The sequence below is a fragment of the Argentina silus genome (assembly GCF_951799395.1).
Source record: "Argentina silus genome assembly, chromosome: 2".
Lineage (NCBI taxonomy): Eukaryota > Metazoa > Chordata > Actinopteri > Argentiniformes > Argentinidae > Argentina > Argentina silus.
Genome location: NC_139656.1, coordinates 7,426,485 through 7,442,824, shown reverse-complemented (window position 1 = coordinate 7,442,824; position 16,340 = coordinate 7,426,485). Strand labels below are relative to the sequence as shown.

The following is a 16,340-nucleotide window of genomic DNA, read 5'->3' as shown; positions in this document are numbered from 1 at the left end:
GTGCACAAGCCCTGTTTACCAAGTACATACTGCTGTACTAAAATACCATTTAGCATGCATGGCCATTTGATTACATGCAGCATGATACATTTATATGGACATGGCAACACACTGGCAATCACAAACCCAGACATATGATTGTCAAATTTTCCCCATTGTTCCATTGTATTTCAAAGAAAAAGGCAAAAAGGCAACATTTTTATATATATAAAAAAGTCCAACTTGTCATAGATTACAGCTAAATAGAAAAATTAAACATCCACATTGGGGCAGTCTGACTGTGAGCGATTGCCTTCTAGCAAGCACAAGAATATGGATGCATTAATTGACATGTTGTAACTCCATTGTCTATTTACCAAAAATTATCCATTGGTTTTTGATCTCTAAAAGCAGGTATCATATGAAGTGATTTGTCTACTCCAGGTCAGTCACAAATAAACAGGTAACATAATACAGACTAAGTGACAATATGTACACGGTACAGGTGATGTGCAGATCAGGTAAAGTGACAATATGAACAGGTCAAATATAGTTTATAGAGAGCCAAGTAGGGTCACAGTATGTACTGTACATACAGTACATGAAATATACTGTACAACAGGTGAGATGTACATATCAGATGAAGTGACTCTATGTACAGGTAAAATACAGGTACGTTTATATTCATGTCCTCAGTATCTGAGCACAACATAGCAGAATGATTCCTCCTCTCTACCACTTCCTTAGTTGGTAACCCAGCAACCCTTAGCTGTGAGTGCACGTAACTACACACAGTTCAGTTTCAGGTCCATTGTCAAACAAATAAGAAAATGTTTGGTTTTTCCAAGGCAGTTGAAAAGATTCCTTTGTGTAAACAGATAATTCATTCTCTCTATTGGCTGCTATAATTCCCAACAAAACTCTCTATTGGGAGGAGCCCGTATGGACCAATCCTACCCTTGCTTCAGAAAGAAAGAAAATCAGTTCCTTGTGCCTTGTTCCAGTGGGGAGAGTTTGAGATTAGTTACCTTCCTTTGATCCTCTCAAGGACGGGTAGGGTCCAGAGAATCTATGGCCAAGATGGGGCCTCCACCATCCCTCCTTTTCCTACATTCCCCCTTCCCCTCTCCCCATTCCCTGGGGGGGAAATGGTCAACAATCAGGTACTGAGATGCAGGGGTTGGGGGGAGAATGCTTATAGGGGATGTATGTGTGCCTTCCATCCTTTTACCTCTTCTCTTCTCTCCCCCCATCTCTGTCTTTACCCTTCTCCCCCTTCTTCCTCACCCGTAGCGGGGGTCCATATCAGTTAATGAGATTCGGGGGAGATAGCCTGGGGAGTGGAAATATGTATGCCTTGAGGCCTCCATGTATGTAGTGGATGAGGTCAGACTCTTGCGACCCTTTTTTAATGTGGGTCTCCTCTGCCAACGACAGAGCAGTAACTCCACCTGCTCCCTAAAAAAGCTGGTGGTCAGTGTGTACAGGATGGGGTTAAGAGCACTGTTGATGGGGAGAATAAAGATCACCACCCAAGAAGAGATGGTACCTGGAAAGGGGGAGAAATGATATGTTTATAGTTTATATATAGTGTGTGTGTGTGTGTGTGTGTGTGTGTGTGTGTGTGTGTGTGTGTGTGTGTATATGTGTGATTTGGCTGTAGTCCCAGTATTAAATTAGGTCTTACATAATGTCCAGCAGCTATTTACAAACCTGCGGACTATCTGTGTAGGTACAGCACATGTACTATGCCTCACCTGGGATCTCCACCTCAAGCAGTGACAGTATTTTGACCAGGAATATGGGAATCCAGCAGAGGGCGTCAGAGAACACGATGAAGAAGAACCTGTTGGCCACGGCAACGTCTCTGTGGAGTCTACTCCTCAGGTCTGTGGCGTTTATACCAGTCTTATAGATGGAGTAGAACATACTGGAGTAGGAGAAAACTATCACCAGGAACGCTGCCAGGTTCAGACCTAGACACAACCATGCACATGCACACACACACACACACACACACACACACACACACACACACACACACACACACACACACACACACACACACGCACACGCACACTCACACACACACACACAGACACACACACACAGACACACACACACACACACACACACACACACACACACACACACAACAATGAAATGTCACCAAACAATTAATAGTGTGCCTTGTTTCTTAAACTATAATAATATATAATAATACTGAACAAATTACCAATAACTTTATTATAAACTAGCATTCATTGTAATCATTTAAAAGTTAAAAGTGGTTTAATTTACATTTGACCTATTTGACCTATGGTCAATTACTCAACAAGGTGTACCAACCATGCCACTCATGCATTTTAGATGGTGCCTCTCAGCACCATGTTGGCCTGAGACACGCACGCACACACACACACACACACACACACACACACACACACACACACACTTCCTACCCAGGAATATTCCAGTGGAGTATGCTTTGGCGGTAGGTTTCTCTTGTCTGTCTGAGTGTAGGGGGAAGCATACTCCATTACGGCCATAGTAGTTCCCAAACAGGTCCTCATTCAGCAGTGGCACTGCTGCGATCACAAACCCCAGCAGCCAGATAGATGCCAGGGCCACCTGGAGGGGAGAGAGTCGTCAGTCTAGACTGTTGCAGTATACTTACAATACACTTAGAAGTGTATATCTATATTAATTTGCCATCTAGTAATCTTCATTATTCAGTTTACTCACTGAGCACCCACTCTGCAGATTACTAAATGTGCATTTAGATTTGGTCACTTTTAATTTGGTTAGTTAGATTAACTTTAATTTCTATAGGGGAATACATGCTTGGCCATGGCCACACAGTACTGAGGTCAAAACAGTGGAGCAGAGCAACATGAGGAGATTAGAGTTCTTTACAACGGTCTGCAGGCTGCATCCTTGCAGTATCATGTCAGTTGACCTGTCATAGCAGGTGTAAGAAGTGTGACTCACCACAGTCTGCAGTTTGCCCGGGCGGAGGTGACTGAAGGGAAACACGATGACTAAGAACTTCTCCAGTGTCAGATAGGTCAGTAAGAGTACAGACACCTGCAGGACACCATTAGAATGACAGTTATATTCACAATTACATTATTTACAGTTAACTCATTTAGTAGAGACATTTCTCCAGAGTCAGCACTGACACCTGTTGCGTACCATCCGGTAGAGGCCTCCAGTGAATGAGTGTGTAACAATGTCCAATTGTGTGTAACATTCATCATTCACTTTTTGATGACTTAGCTCACCTCTGTGGAGAGCATGGCTAGGAACCCGATGGTCCGGCATTCCACACTTTCCATCCACAGCAGAGCATTCCGATTGTACTCCCCTCGGAATTTCACATCATACACTCCAACGAAAAACAGATACACACCCATCAGACAGTCTGCACCTGCAGTAGAGAAAGAGAGAGGGAGAGAGGAGCAAGAGAGAGACGGAGTGAAAGAGAGAGAGAGAGAGAGAGAGAGAGAGAGAGAGAGAGAGAGAGAGAGAGAGAGAGTGGTTATTAACAGAACAACTTAGTTCAAATAGTTCAGAGTATGTGAGAGTATCAGACATAAGGTACTGTAAGTGGTTACTTAACAAGCACAGCCCACTATGCATATACAGTTAGCACTATTTCATGTTTCATGGACTGGTCCTGGTCTCCATAAGTGGCAAGTAATAACACAAATAAACTCACAAATAAACTAACCCCTGTGCTAGACACAGACCAACCTAAATGGCCAGCAGTGTTGGATGATATCATTGCCTACTAGTTCATCTGTCTCATACAGAATGTATTTTTTTCAGTGTGTGTTTTACCAATTTAGTGCTGCCACCATCAGTGCTGTTGTAACTATCACCCTATCTCTCTCGATAGGTCATATGGCATTTGACGTTTCACACTGGCATAGTGTTACTGGCAGGACAGGTGTGTGTGTGTGTGTGTGTGTGTGTGTGTTTGTGTGTGTGTGTGTGTGTGTGTGTGTGTGTGTGTGTGTGTGTGTGTGTGTGTGTGTGTGTGTGTGTGTGTGTGTGTGTGTGTGTGTGTGACACCAGGTAGCCACTGTGCGTGACACCAACTACCGAACTACCGTCCAATTATTATCACTTATCCAGCAAACTAGACCAAATTGCACACACACACACACACACACACACACACACACACACACACACACACACACACACACACACACACACACACACACACATTCCCTGCTGTCTAAGAGGCTCAGGCAATTTCCTCTGGCTGCCAGGACGTAATTGCCCTTTGTCATAAGCCTTTGTGACAGATGGTGCATGTGAATATCCAGCAGTTTAATTGGCATAAATAATGAAACCTACTATGAAACCATAATAGTTTTGGGTTAAAAGCTTAGTGTGTTATCTGAGTGGTGCTGAGCCTATAGAGATGACCATGCTATCAGTAAACACAAGATAGTAGTGTCGCCATGCACGCTCGCTCCAGTGCTGTCTGTGTGTGAGTGTGTGAGTGTGTCTGTGTGTGTGTGTGTGTGTGTGTGTGTGTGTGTGTGTGTAGCGGGTCACCAGGGAGTATCAGAAGTAGAGTCAGAGGGTAAGACAGGATGTTGGGGAACAACCCATGATCGACATGGAGGAGACACCGGTGGTTGGATTAGACTGATTCTACCCAGGCCTGCTGGGATTCAGATGAAAGCATTTGCTCTGTACAAGTGATCCCACTGAGATAAGAAACCTCATTGTGTATGGGGGTGTAGAAGAAAGGAACGGAAGAAACAGAAGGATACAGAGGCAACAGCGGGAGAGAGAGAGAGAGAGAGAGAGAGAGAGAGAGAGAGAGAGAGACAGAGAGAGGTGTAATTAGAAGGATTGATAGGGTTGATGTTGTGACGGCAGAGCGGCAGGGCCGTCCTCTCTGACCTGCCTCCAGCAGACACCAGCAGCTGCTATCAATTACTGTGGCAGATGAGTTCTAGTCACAGTCATAGAGACCAAGTCTCTATTTTGTATTGATCATGTCCAGCAATGCAAAATAGCATTCTGGTCTTGCATTCACTGAACAGCTCTGAGGCATAGTGTCAAGATTTCCATTCCAACTCCACAGATTCATGCCAACCTCCAGTGGTGTGTGTGTGTGTGTGTGTGTGTGTGTGTGTGTGTGTGTGTGTGTGTGTGTGTGTGTGTCTGTTTGTGTGTGTGTGTGTGTGTGTGTGTGCATGCCTGTGTGTGTGTGTGTGTGTGTGTGTGTGTGTGTGTGTGCATGCCTGTGTGTGTGTGTGTGCATGCCTGTGTGTGCATGCCTGTGTGTGTGTGTGTGTGTGTGTGTGTGTGTGTGTGTGTGTGTGTGTGTAAACCACAATCAAGTGCACTCACAGCAGAGTACTTTGATGCACGCAGCGTGGAGGTTGTTCTCTGCCCTTATGAGCGACCTCATCCCGATGACAAAGAGGTTTCCGAAGCAAGTGATGAAGGCTATGACCCAAACAGATACTCTCAGCACAATGTTGGCCAGCAGGTCTTCAAAGGAGGAGATCCCGTCTGTGTTGGGCTTACAGCTCCTCACGTGGGGTGCATAGGAACAGTACTGGAAAGTCTTAAAGTAGCTATAGGAGGAGAGGGGGGGGGGGGGGGGGGGGGGAGAGCTTGTGTGATTATTTCAACATGTTACATGTTGATAAGATGGTAAGTCAAATGTGACAGTTACACACATAGGGAAGGGATAGATATACTATGAATAAATACATGTGCGAGAGGTTCCCCATTGGTAGAAACATCTTAGTCTGGATGTCAGGGATTTCTATTCCTTCCAGATCTCTATAGAAAGGAGAATACAGTTTGTGGTCAACATTGCTCATGGAGAAATTATTCTGCATACACAGACAGACATTTCTGTGTGTGTGTGTGTGTGTGTGTGTGTGTGTGTGTGTGTGTGTGTGTGTGTGTGTGTGTGTGTGTGTGTGTGTACTCACAGGGACTGAAGCTGGGTCAGGTGATCAAAGTGACCAAGTTGGATGTGGAGAAGGGGGTTATGGGAAATGTTTCTGTGACAAACAAAACAGGCCTGCCAGTTATTTCCAGAAACTAACTGACAGACATGTGTGTGATGACAAAAACAACTGACAGGGTTCTGTAGAGGGAGGCTTCACAGTTTCAGAGAATACTTTAAGTTCACAAAGTTGTTGTCGTGTTCTACGGCTCACTATATCTCTATATCTCAAATTACACCTTATTGTCCATGTATTATTTTCATCCGAGCCATAGGAATGCATGACAGTGAATAGGGTCTCATTTGAGACAAAGCCTGTGACTCACAGTTTGTGGAGAAACTTGAGGCTCTTGAAGGTGTTGTTGGGCAGATCAGTAATCCTGTTATTGGACAGGTCTCTACACAAGGAAACAGAGGGAGAGGGAACAGAGGAAGAAAAGAAATGAAAGGTGACACTCATTCTAATAGTCTTATACATAGCACTTTTCCACATTCACTTTTGGCACTGGTGCTTGGCCCAAAGACTCAGACTTTTGTGTTTTCATCTCTGAGAACAGCCCAAAAAAGGCCCCTGTTTAATTTAATGGGAAACGTGAGTTGCTCATCTGACTGGCTCCTGTTTGCTCCTCTCTGCTCTGCTCAAGTCCTCAGAATTACCCTGGGTGGTGGAAACACAATGCGCCAAAAAACCCCACTGGTGCTTGGACCCAAAAGAATTACGGTACATGTTCATCAAACAATGGTGGTCATTTGGCAAAAATATTACTGACTTTAGTTAAATGTTACTGAAAAATTCAGGCAAGACAAGTGCAAGAATTTCGTGTTTTGTAGATATAATCATACAGAGAGGACAGAGGACTGTCACTCACAGCTCTGCCAACGCCCAGAGGGACTGGAAGGTGTTTTCAGGCAGAGTCTTGATCTTGTTGTCCATCAGTAACCTACAACAGAGAGAGAGAGAGAGAGTCCAAACAGTGCTCATGTACTGTACACTGTATATGTATTACCAATGACTGAAGCTATTCTAGAAGAGTAAACCAGGCATAATTAAAAGACAAACCTCACATGCTCACATCCTACACACTCTATTCTAACTTATTGTCATTGATAGACACTTCCTACCGTCATGAGCTATTAATGTCATCAAACTAATAATTAAAGCTATTTGTTCAGATTCAGTGGGAGGCAGGTACAGAACTGTTAGTTGATGACAAAGTAATTAAAAATATGATTATGAATATATTTCATAGTTGTGAATGCATCAGTGCAAATTAAATTAACATATTTATTACCCACACTTACACAGTGTGTATGAACCATCAGAGAAGTATATCTAAATGACAAATGCTCTGTCTGATGTCACTGAGAGAGAAAGAGAGAGCTTAAAATAACTATCTGTTTGAGAAAGAAGAGAAAGGGAGTGGGAGGGAGAGATAAAGGGGGAAATAGTGAGAGAGTGATAATTGAGCTGACGGTATTTAAGAAAAGTTAGCAAGTAGGCTGAATCCTAAAACAGAGTCTACAGAGATTCATTTTCGCTATTTTATGCAAAGACAGATGGGATATAACAGCAAAATAGCGTTGTGTTAGAGAAAGATAGCTGTGATATGGCCTAGCAAAAGGACAGGTGGATGAGGAGAGGGTTAGGAACTGGGACCTCTTAAGAGACTGACAGGCTATGACAGTTATGTCCTAACAGACAGACAGGCTGTTGTGTAAAGGAAAACAATCTTGTTTCATATAGTAGACACCCAGGGGAGAGGTAGCAACACACACACACACACACACACATACGCACAGGCACACAGGCACGCACGCACACATGCATACACACACACATGCACACACACACACACACACACACACACACATGCACGCACGCCCACATGCACACACACACACACACACACACACACACACACACACACACAGACACACACACACACACACACACACACAGACACACACACACAGACACACACACACACACCAAGAGTGTCTACCTGTAGAGAGAGCAACACTATATGGGATAACAGACCTTCTGTTTCTTCTCTTACTCTTACATCAGTCAGAATGCACAGAAAACTCTGCCTGTCTGTTACCATCAGTATGACAGATCTATAGTCCTTCACTATTTAAACACACACAAACACACACACACACACACACACACACACACACATGCATGGCTGTACTAACAGTACTGTGAGCTCGTTGCAGGAAATCAGGGTAGAGTAGTTGAGTGTTTGGACCTGGTTCGCCTCAAGATCTCTGAAAGAGAGAGAGAGAGAGAGAGAGAGAGAGAGAGAGAGAGAGAGAGAAAGAACATTAATCATATGGCTCGCTACTCCGACACTTGCTTTGCACATGAATTACACACTTGCGCTACCCCCAAAATGTCTCCAACACACTGTGCAGCCACTACCTTTTTTGGAAAACAATGGCTTGTTTTAATGTGAAAGGGAGGATAAAGTGAAAGGGAAGATTTGGAAAAGGTGAAGAGGGAGGACATTTCAGCCCAGAGAGACATTTGGGAGTTAGCTACCTGAGTTAGCAAAATAGTACACTCTCACACACTCAACCTCACACACATTACACAATCATGCTGACTGAAGGCTAACACACTCCTCATCCCCCCTCTTTGTCCCCAATAGAACTCTCATCTGATCCCCTTTCACACTAAAGAGAGAAAAAGCCACATGCGTCTTCCTATCTGTCGATTTCTCTCTCTCTCTCTCTCTCTCTCTTTCTTTCAGTCACACACACACACACACACACACACACACACACACACACACACACACACACACACACACACACACACACACACACACACACACAGGACACAGGGTCAGGCTGACCAAAGGATAACACACTCCTCATCTCCTCTCTTTATCCCCAGCAGGACTCTCTGATCCCCTATTGGAACATGTGTGTGGGTGCAGGAGTGTGCTCTCATTAGAGTTCAGAGCTGTAGGTTCTCCTTCTGAACAGACTGATCAAACTACTCTACTCCCACACTAGTCTCCTGCACACACACACACACAAACACACACACACACACGCACATGCACACGTACACGCACACACACTAACATACTGCTTTCTGTCATAATTGGCGACATGATTTGCTATTTGAGTGATATGAAATAAAAGCGTAGTAGCCAGTGATAACTGACAAATCGTCTGTTGACAGTTGAAGTTTATTTTTCATACTTTTTGACCTGTTGTCTGTCGAACAGCAGAGAGATGCATGACCCACCAGAGTTTACAAAAAAACATGAGGTGAAGTGTCATTGATTAGATATGGTTGAATGTATGTGTAGAGAAGCCAATGTGTTATTATCAACCAACAGCCTACAGTATATGGATGTGTTGTGTTCTGACTGCTCTTGACCATATTACGTCAGATAGTTGTTGTTTTATTTGATATAAACCACAAAATAACCACAGCGTTTTCAAAGTGTTTCTATCTTTCAACGTGTACAAATGAAACCTACGCTGTAACTAATCTAGAGGGCCAATTGGTAGGCCTGTTGGTAATGTAATCTACTGTAACTGGTCACATTGAGGCACTGATAGCCAGGCTTGGAGTAAATTCGATTTCAACTCAGTAATCTTTACATCTAATAAGCTTCTCATTTTCGATGGATAGATACTCACAGCCAGCACAGGGAGGGCATGTGGTAGCATAGGCTGGGCTGAGGGAGCTGCTGCAGGGAGGTGTTCACCATGGAGCTGAGGAGAGATGATTCACACACCTTAAAGAGTATACACACACACACACACACACACACACACACACACACACACACACACACACACACACACACACACACACACACACACACACACACACACACACACACACACACACATACACACACACACACACACACACACACACACACACACACACATACACACACACACACACACACACACACACACACACACATACACACACACACACACACACACACACACACACACACACACACATACATACACACAGACAAAAACTGATTGCAGTACGCACACAGACAGATCCAAGAACATAATATAAACTGTCATGTCATTCCCTAGCTTTTGGGTACACCTATGGTTAGTGAATGCGTCCGTACTGTACAACAGAGGCAATTAGCCTCTTAACATCTCACTGGTGTGCTTGCTTCAGGACATCATTTTGTGACATACGAATGGACAGAGAACGATCCATAGTCCCAATAAGCAATAAGCCATTTGGAGCAAACACAGAAAGAGGCACACTCTTGGTTCAACAATGACCTGTGAATGGAATTCCAATTAATGGAATGAAAGATAAACAGAGAGAGAAGAAAGACAGGGGGAGAGGATACATTCATTGGTATTTTCAAAATGAAAGAATGGGAGAGATCGACAAGTGATTAAAATATTTCCGATAAGAAATGGGAAGAAAATTGTTTTCCTGGTTTTCCATGCTGCTCTGGCTCAGCTGACAATTCGCAATCACGACTGAATAAAAGACCAGATCACTCCAAGCTTTACTTCTCGAGAGGATCAGAAATTATTGAAACAATGTAAAATGTTGTCGTAGATCAAAAATAATAACCCGTGTCAAATTTTAACAATTGCAGTAAATTCATGTTGCTAGTTGTTACAGCTGTAGCTCTAGGTCTATAAAACATATTTCCTAACAGTTCGCAATCAAAATGATCAAGATCCCTCCCGTCGATCTACAATGAAACTGTATTTCACAGGAAAGTGTCCGGCAATCACTGCTTGAGAACAACGGCCAAATATAGGGAAATGAGGGTATGGAATATAGTAACTTTTGAACTGTTGGGATTTATCAAAGCACGTTTCAAGAATCTGGAGCAGAGTTTTCGTATGAGCTTTTCATATGAAAAAATATACACATTATTAAGGAACATGTTGATAAATGATGCCCAGTGTGTTCAGAACCAATGGTCCATGAAATGAACAGACCAGTCGAATTGACTCACACCATTGACTTACACTGACTACTGTCGTTAATTTTAATTATCTGTTCAGTAGATATGATTGAATACTAAATGAGATATGAACAATAAAACTGAACAAACAAGTAGGGACTACAGCATACAGAGTGGATACAGAGTAGAGGAGGGAGACAAGACACTGTGTTTGAACAGAGGAGATACGAACTGCAAGCTGTTGACTTCTAATAACACAGGCTGGTTTCCCTGTCATCCCTGATGGAGATTCTGCATTGAAAGAGAGATTTAGCCCAGGACTTGGCTGACTCCGGGATGAACCTAACTAAGATGAAGGAACACCACACATACAGATAAAATCCCAAATGAGACATTGATGAGGAAGAAAACACATGGATGACATTGCAGTGTAAAACCACACAATGTTGAGAACCAACAGCCATTGGCTGAGCAGATGATGCTAGGCTACTCACAGGAACATGAGGGACTGGAGCCCAGTGAAGGTATCCTGGGAGATGATCTTCAGTGGGTTATGATCCAACACCCTGAAGGGAGAGAATAAAACACACATTCCCAGTTGCACGATTCACAAAGAAGATTGTTGAATACCAAATGAATCAACAAAATAGAACAAGTGAACAGATCAGATCAGATCAGAGATCAGAGCAGATCAGAGACTTATTACAAATCAAGGGGAACATTAAAATAAGTTAGAAATTGATATGCATTCCTTTGGGTATGTGTAAAGATAGATAGATGGATAGATAGATAGATAGATAGATAGATAGATAGATAGATAGATAGATAGATAGATAGATAGATAGATAGATAGATAGATAGATAGATATCAGTCATGGAGTCTTTCTTGTAGTGCAGATTCACTTTATTCCCACTAATAAAATAATGTGTGACCAACTGCAGAACATGCGGTGTGTGTGTGTGTGTGTGTGTGTGTGTGTGTGTGTGTGTGTGTGTGTGTGCGTGCGTGCGTGCGTGCGTGCGTGTGTGTGTGTGGGTGGGTGGTCTGGCTCTGTACTCACAGCCATTCTAATTTATGGAGATCACTAAACAATCCTGGACTCAGAGAAGAGATACAGTTCTTGCTGAGAAACCTGAGGGGGGGGGGGGAGAGAGAGAGAAAGAATAAAATTACACACACACACACACACTCACCCCTCCTCTCTCTCTCTGCCTGTGTTTAGTTGAGTGAAATGTGGAGAGGTAAGATGAGAGTAACTCACAGCTTGTGGAGCTTGTATAGACCACTGAAGGCATGCCTGGACACTGTCTGGATGCTGTTATTTTGCAGAAACCTGAGAACAGACAGACCCATTAACACACATTCAAATCGTTCTTGCTTTGTCAATGCATATGCAAGTCCCGTCTGCTCTGAGACATTTCAGCAAACTCCCCCCACCCCTCAACACACATTCACATTCACATACACATTGATTGAGAGAGCGAGATGGAGAGTACCAACAAACATGCTGTCTTTTCTAATACTAAAACATCAAATAGTCTTCTGAAATGTCATTGTTGGCATGTGACCAACAACGTTGAACCTCAAACAAGATCCACCCATTTGGAACACATGGGAAACATTCTATTCTATTTTAGAATATTCTACAATGTTCTAGCACTCTGTAGCCCTTACTTTCATTACTCTGTGAACTCTGACTGTATGCTGCTTTGAGAGAAGACAGGAAATTACTTCTGCACGACCACACATGAGTCTACTACTTGGTGTCAGTGTTCTAAATTCTGTTTCTTTCATTCACAACCATAATACTGTCTCCTTTGTATTCCTTTTGCCTCATTTTTATAAGGAGACTCTCTTGGTGTGTGTGTGTGTGTGTGTGTGTGTGTGTGTGTGTGTGTGTGTGTGTGTGTGTGTGTGTGTGTGTGTGCACGCGCATGTGTGCATGTGAGTGTGTTATGTTCTCAATACAAATAAGGGTTGATTACCTACTAAAGCATCTCTGTCTATTTCTGGGTAAATTGCAGAAGAGGGCCACGCAGGCACGCACGCACGCACGCACGCACGCACGCACTATGCTATGATAGGTATGTCCTTACAGAACTGTTGAATAAAGGAAGGAAAGGGAAACAATCTTGTTTCCTGTCAAAGACACCCTGGGGAGAGGAGGTAGGAGCACACACCAGACTCATAGATTACCACATAAGAGTGAAAGTATGCAGATTAAATAGCAGACTGGATGAGAGAGGTTAGTTTCTGCTCATGGGACACTAATATACAAAACATTTATGTCTCTTGGACTGACAATCTACACCTGTGTTCTGCCTGGGAATGCAGTACCAGGCAGCCTTGTGGTCTTTGGAGACGGGTTGCCCCTCCCTGTGGCCTGTGGTTCAGTGTTCTGCGACAAATGACTTTGCAAAGTAACTTTGTAAATGACACTGAAGTGAAATAGGAGTAATTGTTCTGGTTTCTGGGACTAGCAGTCTGATGTACTGTATACTGTATGTGTTTACTCACAGTCTCCGCAGGTCTGTGTATTTGGAGAAGACATTGTCAGACAGCCTCTGGATGTCATTGCTCTTCAGAGATCTGCAATAGGAGCAAAATGCGACCATTACTATGGTTACCAATAACAAGACGCACGCACGCACGCACGCACGCACGCACGCACTCACACACTCACTAGGGATGCTTGAGAAGGCAAATCCATTTCTGGGTGGAATTGGAGGTACATGGGAGGTACACAGGGCAGAATAAAGTTGTATGATGTTGCAATCGGAAAATTCTTTCTTTCCAGCCAATCAAAAGACAAAAGAAATAATACATCTGATCTCATTGGATTTTCTTATTAAAAAGCTAAGTAAAAAAACGGAAAAATGAGACACTGCATCCTGGACTGGAGTGACACTCTTTAATACACACACAAACACACACTCTCGACACAAAGGTACTTACAGCCAGGTGACGTTGGGAGAGAGCTGAGGCACGTCATGTAGGTTGACTTCCACACATTCTACCTCTGTCTTAATACAGCCACAGTTCTCTGGATACTGCTGCAAAACTACACATGCACGCACACACACACACACACACACACACACACACACACACACAGATACACACTGAATAACATGTACACAACCAGATAGACTTAACTTTTCTCTGGTGGACATACACACGCACGCACGCACACACACACACACACACACACACACACACACACACACACACACACACACACACACACACACACACACACACACACACACACACACACACACACACACACACACACACACACACACACACACTCACAGCAGTCGTCTGGAAGGGGAAGGTCCTGCGGGTCCACCTTCTTAATCGTCCGACCAAATATGTCCGCCCACCCGCTGTTGTCCCCTAGTGATAAAGAGAGGAGTTATCGCCTCCCTTTGCTCTTAAAACAGCCTCAATTATTCATGGCACTGATTCCACAAGATGTTGGAAACATTCATTTGAGCCCTGGCCCTACCCAGTATTAGTACAGTGTTCCTAATAAAGTGTTTGGTGAGTGTATATATATATATATATACATATGTTAACTATACATCTTCCATCACAGAAGACACACACACACACACACACACACACACACACACACACACACTCACTCACCACAGTAGTCCTCGTCAGCACCATTGGGGCACTCTCTGTGTCCATTGCACTGAAGAGCTTGGGGAAGACACACACTCACGTTGCCACAGGGGAACTGGCCCAGGGGACAACTCTCTACTAACGCCCTGCTGGTCACCATCGCTGTAGCTGGAGAAAGAGGAGGGTCATTTTCAGGCACCAAGACACCAACTCCTAATTAGAGCCTTTGTTTTCACCAAGTAACACTCCTGCCCTTTAGCTACTCACAATGATGCATGGTCCTGCTCTTTGCTTACCTCACACACACACACACACACACACACACACACACACACACACACACACACACACACACACACACTCAATGGGACAATGGGACAGTGGAATATTTTCCAGCAGCTTATACAAAGTTCTGCATTATGAAAACGACATGCCTCTTCTTTAGGCTTTATGAAGCAACCATAAGAGTATTAATTAAATTCTATAGCAATAATGTCATATCCTAATGTTTCCATGTTTCTTTCAGCATAGAGGAACTGATCTGACTGTGATGTGTTCCTGCGTAGTGTTTGAGGGCTCAAAGCTACCCTGTATTCTTGGCATGAAGCTAACACCAGACTTCTTCCTTTTCTCCTCTATTACGTTGGCACAGATGGCAGCACGGAGAGAACAAGCCAAGTGAAAATAAAATCCAGTCGATTGCCAATAATTACTCCTGGCCATGTCTTCTTATTGTGTTCATAATACTCTTATTAGTTTACCTCAAATCTCAGCTCTGAAACTACAGAAAGTTCTATAACGTTCAGAGAATGTTCTGAGAGGTTCCTCTGAGTTCTGCGTGGTTCTGAGGGGTTCTGCAAAAGTTATGTGAAGATCATGGGCCTCATTTATAACCATTGTGTCACACTAAATGTGTGTGTACGCCTTCTTTTAAAAAACGCGCACACATGAAAATATTGAGATTTATAAACAATCCGTACGTCACATATATGCGATAAATGATTATCAATTATAAATCAGACCCATCTTAAAAATGTGTGCACGTGAACAAGCTTCACTGCCCCACCCCATTAACGCCCACTTATATATACATATATGGTCAACCAATTAATAGCCTCCCTAAGCCTTTATAACGTGCTGAAAATATAATTTTGACTGAACCAAAATGAATACAGCAGGAAAAACAAGAAGGAGAATTTTTCAAAATAGTTTGTGAAGGTTGTGAAGTAGATGCAAGACAGCGCATATTATTTGCAGGTTTAGGTAGGATAATAAGATATGGAATATGAGACAATATCTTGCATGGCAATAAGTCACAGACAGCTGCTGTGAACGCAGCACAGCCTCTTGGAGCTCAAAAAGAAGTGGTCTGATATCAAGGTAGAGGCACCTCAACAAGGCATACCTACGAAGTCAGTGCGAATGCCACATGTGGAGGAAAGCGTACAGCGCAGCTTCAGCCTTTCAACCAATGGATGATGGCAAATATAAGCGACTGAGTAGTGGCAGATACAGGGTGATACGGATGCCCCCTCTAGAAGACTTGTCTTACAATCAATGACAACAAATTAGGCCAAAACGTCTTGGCCTAATAAAGGCAGGATATACATAATAATAACCATGATAATTCAGTGTGTCATTCTAATTGCATGCAATAGGCTAATATTAATAATTATGAGACAACTAGAGATTGGTTGATGTTTATGTGTTTGATTGAAAATTGGCGCACACATGTTTTGGGGTCTATTTAGTGCCCAAACGGTTATAAATTGTGAATGTCCTTACGAGCTCTGAGAATGTT

At 43.2% G+C, this 16,340-nt stretch overlaps 1 protein-coding gene across 1 annotated transcript; it reads right to left on the bottom strand.

The window, feature by feature from the left end:
* Positions 1-1,262: 1,262 nt before the first annotated feature.
* On the bottom strand, positions 1,263-14,699 carry LOC310815873 (relaxin receptor 2-like; the record flags this gene model as incomplete). The annotated part of the gene is made up of 19 exons (XM_083685820.1): positions 1,263-1,528; positions 1,737-1,955; positions 2,442-2,610; positions 2,971-3,066; positions 3,264-3,409; positions 5,359-5,588; positions 5,728-5,799; positions 5,955-6,026; positions 6,298-6,369; positions 6,841-6,912; positions 8,171-8,242; positions 9,635-9,709; positions 11,400-11,471; positions 11,967-12,038; positions 12,168-12,239; positions 13,424-13,495; positions 13,862-13,967; positions 14,222-14,305; positions 14,561-14,699. 19 exons carry the CDS (start codon positions 14,697-14,699, stop codon positions 1,263-1,265), a joined length of 2,178 nt encoding a protein of 725 aa, XP_083541946.1.
* Positions 14,700-16,340: the final 1,641 nt, after the last annotated feature.